Source organism: Labrus bergylta, chromosome 1 (assembly GCF_963930695.1).
Source record: "Labrus bergylta chromosome 1, fLabBer1.1, whole genome shotgun sequence".
NCBI lineage: Eukaryota > Metazoa > Chordata > Actinopteri > Labriformes > Labridae > Labrus > Labrus bergylta.
Window position 1 is genome coordinate 29,994,912 of NC_089195.1, and position 11,127 is coordinate 30,006,038.

Consider the following 11,127-nt stretch of genomic DNA (forward strand, 5'->3'; position numbering starts at 1 on the left):
TCAACAGGGAGAATGCTAAATATTTAGGCTTCACTCTCAAGTGGCTGTTGGTCTGTCCATCTTAATATACAGTCAATGGTTTGCACAAGACATGGCTTGTCCCTGTATTGCATGAATGTATGGCTGTGTGCTTGCTCTCGTCACTCTTTAAGCAAAACTGTTTGTAAGAGAGCTTCTGTGCGTGTGTATGTAATCAGAAATGACAGCTATTAAGCTGTCACAGTGGAAAACAGACGTTTTAGACGTAACAGTTTCTGTCTTGGATAGAATTCCCGGTTTTCCCTGACAGACCTTTGGAGGCACCCAGAATGCCTCAGTGTCATAGCTCAGCGACTTTTCTCTGCAGGGGACTGGCGTCTAAAATCTGGCTGTGTTACAAAGACGGGGATATAAAAAAAATGCACAAGCTTGTATGTTTTGTGTATTCAGATGTACAACATGTAGGTGTATGCATTATTATGGTTTGTGTTTTATGGTTTAGTGTTCCCCAGTGTGTTTTGAGACAGACCAACAGATGCAAAAGGAGGCATAACAGAGAAACTGATATTGAAATCGTCCCTCTGATATTGTCTTACGATGTCCTTAAGAGACGCTTCTTTCTCTTTTTTGCTTCTTTCACAGTTCCCATCATTTCACCCTGAACTAAGGACACTGCATAACCTTGTATTGCTTTATTCACACATATGTGTCTCATATATCTTTGTAGCTCTCCAGACAAAACATACAGTATGCACCCACACAATCACACACACACACACACACACACACACACACACACACACACACACACAAACACACACACACACACACACACACACACACACTCACACAATCACAAAGAAACTAAGGTACTTAAATAAGTTGGACAACTCTCAGCTCTGGTCATTTCACACCCATGATTCAAACAGCTGTAGTGTCGATCAACAAGGGGAAAGAATCTGAAATGTTTTGGTTTCTGTAAGCACAAAACAGGTAACAAAAAAAGTCAGCTCTGCAGAGTGTGTCTTAATGTTTCCTCTCAGACATTCAGAGTACATTGTGATATTTATAACTCCCACTTCTCCTCACTTCCTAACATTTAGCAGGGGAAGGCTAAAGAGTCAAGCAGACTACACTACATTGTGCATTAAGGGGGTCCACTTCCCAGAGCTGAAACATTCAGCTAGAGGAATATATTACCCCCATGTGTGTTTGAACGCCCCCAAAATCTGTTATATCCAATCAAATATTACGATAACCTCTTCAGATGAGGACCTGGGGAGTATGTCACTGTGGGGGTTTGATCCCTGACAAGTGGATTTACTTGTGGATTTGATTGTTTCCCGACACAGTTTGGTGTTAATCTGAGTCATGGTAAAATCGGCATCCTTTGGGTGCGAATCATTGATGAAAGAATATTGAATCACCACTGACATCCTCTCCATTTTACATGGATTGTATTCTTCATAGTCAGAGACAAGGAGGAAGTGATAAGCTGTGGAAATATTTTTACATACTTTTTCTATTAGCCTGAATCCAGGCCATTAATACTGTGGTATTTTTTAATTTTTTGATTTTCATCCTTAATCCCCCCCCCCCCCCCCCCCCCCCATATCATCCGCAAAATAAAAAAATAAAAAGGAATCATTTAGAACAAGACAAGCTCTATAAAGTGAAAACAAGAAAAGGGCGGAGAATTCAGAGTGAAATCAAGAGTGATGTGTGTCCAAAGCTTCAGAGGGAGAGTTATTTCTTTTGGATTAGATTTCAGCATTCACTTCAAGGGCTTGTTCTCTGGCCATAAACACACTTCATGAGCTGTCACAACATTCATACTGAGGTGCAAAATACAAGTGACCTCGACTGGAAACAACTTTAAGAAATCTGCCTCTACAATTTCTAAACACTTTCTCTCAATATTTTTCCCAAACTTTGTTTCTTATCCCTCCCAGCCCTAAAGCCAACCCCACCTCACAAACACACACTCCCCCATGTAACGTGTGTGTGTGCGTGTGTGTGTATGTGTGTGTGTGTAAGAGTGTCCTCCTACTTCAGTCTCTCCATGGCTGGATTGTGGCAGCAGCTCGGCTCCCTGCGGCACTTTCGGGCGCTGGCTCTCCTCCACTACTTCATCTGTCTTCTCTACCCGCCCTCAGGTGCTCTCCGCTTGGACACAAATGCCAGTCCGCCCCCGTTGGAGGTAAGAGAACCATGTGGTCATGGAAAACATACAAAATCAAAGGAATTGCTACATAGATGCAAGTTTCAAGAAGTAATTTAGTGGTTTTGGCAAGCTTCATTGAGAGTAGCGTTAGTGATATAAAAGCCAAAAATATATTTTTTTCTCTGAGGTACAGTCTCATCTTGTAAATTCTGAAAGTACTTCCTTACTTTTTCTCATGCACCCTAAGATCCAACACCAAGATCTGGTCGGTGTTACTGGGCAAAAAATGAACAGTTTTGAATTATGTATCTTCTGTCAGAGGCAGATTGATCACACACACATCAAGTTTTTTTTTGTTTTTCAGATTTTTGAGTTCAGCATCAAAAGAGAAGTAAAAAGGCTTAGAGACTGTTAAAAAATACAGGGCATGAAAAGAACAGAAGAGGCAAAACTGGCAAAATGAAGATGTGTGCTGAGAGTAGAAAAGTAGAGCGGAAAAGTTCCCCAACTCAAACCAACTGTTGGACTGAATTGAGGGAGCTGTGGGATTTCATGCAAGAAGGAAGGGGAGAGTTAGAGAGGAGGATGTATGAGTGAAAATAATAAGAGAAACGGAGCACTAATGTGAAACAGTGGAAATGAGGATTATGATGTTCCAATATATACAGTACGCATGTGATGGTGGCACCAGGGTGTAAAGATTGTGTATGTAGGAGTGCACATACTGTATAGGCTTGTGCAGTGTTCGTACCTTTGGCTTTGTGTTTATTAAATTAAGTGACTCTGAATGTGTGTGTGTGTGTGTGTGTGTGTGTGTGTGTGTGTGTGTGTGTGTGTGTGTGTGTGTTGGCAGGGGTTTGAGCTGGTGAAGGGGAATTTCTCTCGCATTTTCCTCCGTGTTGGCTACCATAAGATTGGAGAGATTCCTGCAGGAGCACGCAACATCAGCATACAGGAGACTGTAAAGAGCAGAAACTACCTGGGTACATACTCACACACACACACACACACACACACACACACACACACACACACACACACACACACATACATTGATTACATTTTCTAACAAACATTCTGGATGAATATTTGGTTTCCCTTCAGCTCTGCGGACACACTCTGGCGTCTCCATCATCAATGGAAACTGGGTGATCGACAGGCCGGGGATCTTCACTGCTGTGGGAACGCAGCTGACTTACCAACGACCCAATGAAATCCGCTCTCGCAACGGCGAGTCCATCACGGCACCCGGACCACTCACTGAAGACATACATGTTTATGTGAGATGCACATTGCACACAAAAATGATTACTATACCATACAGCATGGGGTCATATACAGCACAGCCCTCCTCCCTCTCTCTATCTCTCTCTCTCTCTCTCTCTAATTCAACAGTTGATCTATCAGCAACCAGGTCCCAGTGTATTCTATGAATACAGTGTGCCATTGAAAAACACACACCCGACTTCTGAGCCGGTCACACCTCCTGATATTCTGCCCCTGGGTGAGTGAAAACACACTATCACGCATGAACGCACAATTAGAGCTTTATTAAAGTGACCCCAAATGACCACAGTGCCATTTTCTTAGGCTCAGTATTCTGGTTAACCATCAGGGAGCATAACACATAACAGATGTTTTGTTTGTTACTGCTTGTTCAGTATGTGTGTGTGTGTGTGTGTGTGTGTGTGTGTGCGTGTGTGTGTGTGTGTGTGTGTGTGTGTGTGTGTGTGTGTGTGTGTGTGTATGTTCAGTTCAGATTTCACTGCAGTGTCCTGGTAACGCCAAATGGTATCATTTTCCACAACGTTTCTTTTAAAGATTTGATTAGGATTTTTGAAGACACTCGATACAGGAAGGCAGCCAATCTTTCTATTGCAAAAAATATCTTTACCTCACACTTCGACAATAACCAGTCACTTGGGGCGGATTCGATTTCATGACCTAATATTTAAGCCATTATTAAGGAGCTTAGAGACATTGCTATTATTTCTGTTGATGCTGAAAAATGATCGTACAATTACAAAATATCTCCTGAGCATCTCCACAAAAAAACAAATATTCTCGAGGGCCCTGAACATCCTCACAGGTAAACTTTGTACTCAGACCCCTACTCGGGTTTAAGTTGGATGGAGCAATGCTGGGAAGTTGTCACATTTTGACCATTTCCCCTCAGGGTGGGAGGCTCAGAGGCTGTTATAGTGTTGAAACGTTGTCTTCCAGTACTAATGTAGAAAATCTCTCATCTTCATTAACCTTTTATCTAACCAATATTTAGAATGAACACACTCTTTAATCGCATGTCAAATTTGGGCTCCACTCAATCAACTTTCTTGCAGTTCACACGGTAGCTCCATCCCACTCAGGTGAGAAGGTCGACCAAGATGAGGTCACCAACAATGACATCATTAAAGAGGGACCCCAGCCCAACCACGTACCCTCTGAACCTAATGTATCACCCGGCCCTCGGCCCAGCTACACCTGGGCAAAGAGTGGACATGCTGAGTGCAGCACCACTTGTGGCACTGGTGAGGACACACGTTAGATTTTAAGCAAATGTCTGTGGTCTCTTGATGTTAACATGTTGCTGAATGAAGATTACTTTACTTTAGCTTGAATTCTTTTGCAAAAAGACCCAAGAATGTGTAAAGTATAAAAGCCTGAGACCATAAAAAAGTGCATATTTTAGATTGTGTGATCTTTGTTTGGCACACGAGTGTCACTGAAAGCTGCATAGGAGATGTCCTGGTCCTGGCCAAGTGTCCACCTAAAGGTCGTTGTAAAGCTTTTAGCTGTAATCCACAGTAAACCAGAACCAGAGACCAAGTGTCTCGGCTACAACATCATGAAAACTATTTTATTTAATGTCAAATATGTGTGTATTTTTTCATAGTTTTTGTACCATACAGATTGAACTTCACTTGCTTCATCATCCTTCTATCTATCGATATGTTCGTGTGTGTTTTGCACACTTGTCAGGCAGGCGCCAGGTACTGTGGGAGTGTGTTGAGAAAGACTCCCAGGTGACTGTTCCTGCTGACCTCTGTGACCCCGCCCTTCAACCGACACACCGGGAAGAAGAATGCAACACGCAGTCATGTCCCGCATAGTGAGTAACACACACACACACACACACACACACACACACACACACACACACATGTACACACCTGATGTCCCAAACACCAGTAAATACACAGAGTGAGACTCACACATTACATCAGTTCCACATGTTGTTGAGACTCTCGGGGGGGGGAACCTTCATCTCTCTCACACATTCCAGCCATAAATCAGTCAGAGTCAATCACACTGAGCCACTTTGCTGTGGTTTTGGGTTTTTTATGTTTTGTGGTAAATATTATTAGATATTAAAGCGGCCAAGATCTATGGGGTAATGAAGTGCATTCACTGTATGTTTGGTTGTGGCCCACGATGTCAGTGATCTATGACAGCTGTCAGTCAGCAATATGTTTCTATTGGGAGCTCAGCGGCAGAGATTTCAAAACTATTACTTCAGGAGTAACAGAAAAAACAAAGACAAACATTACATTTTGCAGTGGAGTTTTCCTTTTTGCGTTTGTGTCGTTAAAGAAATAATAAATAAATTACTATTACTAAATTACTAATGTATAACGCATGGAGGCGGAGGGCCGGTGCAAAATCCCTCCGCCCCAATCCACCATCAGAGGTAGTAACAGAAGGGCAATGGAATGGGAGACGGTGGATGATGAGTAACATTGGAGCTGGCAGGGCAGAACATCAACGCTGGGGGTGTGTGAAAGTGCATGCCTGAGTGTGTGTGTGTATGTGAAGCTCCAGCTGTTTGTCTAGCACTTTGCCTCTCATGCTGTAATGCAATGTGAAACCACACAGGGGAACACCAATATTTGGACACATGTGGAAGTCCAAAGTGTATTGACAGTGGACCTGTGTAATGGCGCTGCTGTTGATTTGCGATGGCTAATGGGGGGTAATAGTTGTGGTTAAATTGGAGACATTGCACTGGGAAAAGATCTGTTTGAGGATGGCCGTTGCCAAGCTAATTGTCTGTAACCAAAGCTTCTCCTGCCATACCTAAGCAGCAACCTCCAGTGTTGAGAATAAAAGCCAAAAACTGCAGTTCCCTAAGTGTCCTCTTGAGGCTGGCTGCAAAAGCCAAGGAATCCTCAATAGATCCCATATTAAATTGCGTAAAAAGCGCCTTTGTCATTTACTAATTCATAGAAGGTTAGGTCGAGAAAGCATTTCCAACAAGCTACTGCCATCAATGGACTTCATATGGGACTCCTCAGAAACCAACGGGTGACGTCACTGAGACCACGCCAATCTATGACTACATCTAACCATTTCCTTGTTCTGTGATTGCCTGACAGCTGGGACGTGGGGGAGTGGTCAGAGTGCAGCAGGAGTTGTGGCCCTGGCACTCAGCAGCGCCAGGTCATCTGCCGCCAGGTCACTCACATCCACGCCAACGGGACAGAGACCTCAGTGACCGTGGCACCGAAGCTGTGCGGACTGTCTGATATGCCGGTGACCAAGTCAACATGTCAGCTGAAGATCTGTAGCCAGTGGGAGATCCGGTCTGAGTGGAGCCCAGTGAGAACACACACACACACATATTCATATACAAAAGGACATTTACCCCTGAAATGTTGTGAAGAACAGGATTAAATCTGCAACTGTCCCTGCTTTTCTCCACTGCCTGGTATTTTTATTACTTCACCCTTCTCTCCAAACTTCTGTCGCCCAGTGTTCGGTGCCCTGTGGGGTGGGCCAGCGCAGCAGGGAGGTGGTGTGTATGAGCAACCAGGGTGATGTGGAGGACGACACAGAGTGTAACATGAACCTGAGACCAGACACACTACAGAACTGTGACATGGGAGCCTGTGCACGCAGCTGGTTCACCTCTCTCTGGAGCCAGCGGGTAACGCAAAAACTGTGTGTGTGTGTGTGTGTGTGTGGATGGAGAGGGAGGATATGAAATTATGTATGAAATCTTGACACAGCACAGATCAAGATTTTATTTGTGTGTATGTGATATTTCACAGTGCTCAGCAGACTGTGGTGGAGGCAATCGAACCCGGGCAACAGTGTGCCTGACAGATCACGTGACTGATCTCCCATTGGGCAGCTGTGAAGGGGAACGCCCTCCAGAAGTGACATCATGTGACTCAGGGCCCTGCCAGAACCGCTTTGAGTGGTACACAGGACCCTGGGGTCAGGTAATTTACAAGCAAAAACATGTATGAATTTCTGATTTCAAGGGGTCAGGCCACCCGTGCACCCCTTTCATGTCCCAGGGGGTCCCATCCCACAGTTTGAGAACCACTTCTATAAACAGTTTCACACCTTATAGACTCACCACGTTAACCATGTGTGTGTGTGCAGTGTTCATCAGAGTGCGGGAATGGCACACAGACCCGGAGCGTGGTCTGTATTTTCAACAACAACAGTGTCATGGAGGTTATGGACAACTCAAAATGTTCCGGTGTCTCTCAGCCAATCACAGCTCAGCCCTGCAGACTGAAACCATGTGGGATCCAGTGGTATGTCACAGACTGGAGTACAGTAAGTGTCAAAGAGTCTCTCTTTCAACCTTTAATGAATATACTCACCACATATAGTTAGGTCATCACTAGCCCAGGTATCGTCACATTATTCTTTGTAATCTCTTCCTCCGTCCTGATTCAGTCCTACATTTTATATTTCTGCTTCTACATAGCATTTTCTCTCGCACAGTTATCAAAGGTGTGCCTCAGGGGTTGGTACTGGGACCTATTCAATTCATTCTTTATATCAATAACGTCAATCAAAATATTTTAAATGCTCATTTTCATTTTGATGCTAATGTAATATACTTTTGAATTTGAAATCCCTGCAACATTTCTTTGGCTCTTTAGATTAAATTTATTTGACAAAACAGTATCAACTCAAGGTCAGACTCTAAGCTTTTTTCTGAAGTTTTTAAGTGAACCGCACAAACAGGGGTCAGTTGTCATGATGACTGACATTAAAGCTAACTGGTTAAAAGTGAACTTTAAATCATCAAGTCATTGGAAATCATAGAAGCTACTCTGCTGCCATGTCATCTACCCCAATCACATCAGGGCAAACTCTGTGTGCTGACGAATACGCTGTGATACAGTCTGTCAAGAAAGAGGTTTTTGTGTTAAATCATGATGTATGAAATGAACCGGAAAAAGCACTGCATCATCATCTCAACATTTTTCATTAACAATGTTTTTGTTGCAAAGAATTTTCTTCTCTTTAATAAGAACAAAGCAGTAACATGTTTAGGAATTACAAAAAGAACCCACCCGCTGTTTCTGGAGAGACAATTTGCCAGGGGGAGAATGAAAATATTTTCCATTAAGTATAAGTGCTTTGAACTCAAGAAACTTTATTTCCCTTTAATTTACTGTGTCCATGTCGGTTGGATATCTTACCACATAAAGCTAACACAATATGCATGGGCTTTGTCTTGTCTTGTTGCTGAAATGTGCTATATATAATTAAACTTGGGCAGATTTTTCATTATTTAAAGATTATGTGAAATTAGGTATTTCAGGGGAAGGATCATAAATGTGTAACTCTCTGCTCTGCTCCTGCTCTCTCTCTCTTTGTCACCTCAGTGTTCACGCTCCTGCAACGGTGGCTACCGAGTGCGTGAGGTGCGGTGTCTCACCGACAACATTGCTCCCAGCGAGCAGTGTGACCCAAGTTTGACGCCAGAGAGCCGAGAAGAATGCAACAAACAACCTTGTAAAGCTGAAATAGGTAAGTCTGTACCGCAGACTGTAACCAGAATGGACAGCACAGGAGCTCTTGAGAAATGAAGCCAAAAGATTTAGAGCTCCGCCTGCTGCCTGGCTGCAGTATAGGTCATAAACCCCGCCTCCTTTTCAGATAAATCATGCGTCGAACTTAAAAATATAAGAATAAAACACGTCAAATACATTTCTCTCAAACATGGTTTCTGTCATTACAGTAAGTTCATATCATGCTGATGTATGTCAAGTGTTCACTTTCCTGAGAAGTTTAGTTTTATTTAATGTTAAAAAAGAAGAGCGTGTAACACCATGATTGACAGCTTTGTTGACAAATGAGGATGAGCACAGTTGAGGTACTAACATGAGAGTCATTGAACCTTAGAGATCGTTGTCACTTTAACATTAAGTTCTATTTGTGCTTTGGTTTGTGGAAGAGGCGGACCATTAGAGGAGACATGCGTCCATTTTTTTCTGAATTACTCATTCATATACTTGTTTTCTCTTCTCAGATCCGTCCTGCAGTGACCAGTATCATAACTGCGTGGTGGTGGTTCAAGCCAGACTCTGCATTTATCCATACTACAGGAGTGTCTGCTGTGACTCCTGCTCCAGCGCCCAGAAATCATACCCCAAATTGTTTCAAGAGAACTACATCCACAGGTGATGGAACTACAGATAGGTTCAATAAACCAAATGTCACACTTCAGTATAAAAACAGCACTGTGAAAATGACAATTAGTAACCCATGGTTGAATATTCAGACTTCTTAAAACTACCCACACACACCACCACAAAAGTGAGATTGTATTTCATCGGACACCAAAGTGGAGTAATAAACAACTTTCTTCTTTTGATCACTCCATGTCATTCAAATGTCTTTATGTTTAAATTTCAGTGTAACTTCAAACTGAACAAGTTGCTTTTCCTGATGTATTTGTGTATTTATTCTTAATAAAGTCTATATTACTTCAGCCGTTGTTCAAGATATTAAAATATTGCCGAACAATTAAACTGTTGGATGTTAATTTAAAATGTCCTACATTTTAAGGTCACAGCGTTTTTAATGTAATCAAAAAGCTTAATCAGTTCTAACAACCAAGCAGCAACCTCCAGTGTTTGGTTGGGAGATGAAGCCAATGGGGAAGTGCAAAAAACTGCAGTTCCTTGAGTGTCCACTTGAGGCTCCAAATGCCCTGGAAGCCTGATTTAAAGACGTTAACAGATATTAACATATATATTTAAAGCCTGGTTCAGGCTTCTTATCAATGGCTCATTTCTCCTGGTGCTGTACACAATGCCGAGGGTGTGAATATATTTTATGGCTGTGTTGACTGATAGGCGAGCAGATTGTAGAAGTTTGCAAGGAGTTTCGAGGTCTGTCTCAGCTCCACCTTTGTTTCTATATTTAGCGAAAAGTAAGGTTCTCATAGCCTTTACAATATGACACCTCCATCATTTGGCTTCACAGTACTTCTTCAGAAACCAACTAGTGACATCACCAAGTCTACATTTCACAGTGTATGATGACTGCAAAAGTAATATATGGGAGGAAAAGCAACTGGAAAGCTTACCTTGGTAAGGACTGGTAGTAGGTGAAAAACAGCTAGCCCTTCTCCGTTTGTTGGTTTTCAAGCAAGAAGTACAAAGTATACTTCAATTTTTGCAGAAAATTACCCCCTCCTCTCCCCCCCCACCTCTTAAAGCCTCTTTACACCAACACAGGTGTTTTTAATGATTCTGACTGATTCGACCAGGACAGGTTCTAAATAGGTTGAGCTGTGGGGAGAATTTATGATGTGATAAATTTGAGGCAAACTTGACCACACCCACATATTCCTGAGAAAAGGTCTAATCATGGTCTCAATCCCCAGCACATGCGGCTGTTTATTTTTAAAAATAAAAAAACCTTGCCTAATGTGTAGGCTTCATACATGATTATTGATTTTTGGAGGTTCAATATTCTAAATACAGTTTGATACATTAAAATGGAATCATATTTAACCTTCTTAATTATTACTTGGATTTTAAGTCTTAAAATTGTGAATGTGCTGATTAATGTGGAGCAAAAAACTAAATGTTCCTCTCAAAATGTGAAAAGGTACAACTAATAAGAATCTCACGTCTGTACTTAAATGCAATACTTGATCAGATGTACAAGATCAATGCTGGCTGCTTCCGCACATTGGGACAACTGCTCACATAGGCCCCTAAGTT

At 42.4% G+C, this 11,127-nt stretch overlaps 1 protein-coding gene across 2 annotated transcripts; it reads left to right on the forward strand.

The window, feature by feature from the left end:
• Positions 1-2,000: 2,000 nt before the first annotated feature.
• On the forward strand, positions 2,001-9,944 carry adamtsl7 (ADAMTS-like 7). Of its 2 annotated transcripts, none has more exons than XM_065958891.1 (12): positions 2,001-2,179; positions 2,997-3,126; positions 3,248-3,423; positions 3,539-3,647; positions 4,510-4,671; positions 5,123-5,252; positions 6,517-6,739; positions 6,894-7,067; positions 7,192-7,365; positions 7,532-7,711; positions 8,776-8,920; positions 9,423-9,944. In XM_065958891.1, the coding sequence occupies exons 1-12, from the start codon at positions 2,042-2,044 to the stop codon at positions 9,575-9,577; spliced, it is 1,896 nt and encodes a 631-aa protein (XP_065814963.1). In that variant the 5' UTR covers positions 2,001-2,041; the 3' UTR covers positions 9,578-9,944. The 2 variants fall into 2 exon arrangements, with proteins under 2 accessions (XP_065814963.1, XP_020497539.1); XM_020641883.3 differs by having other exon boundaries at positions 2,002-2,179; positions 4,483-4,671.
• Positions 9,945-11,127: the final 1,183 nt, after the last annotated feature.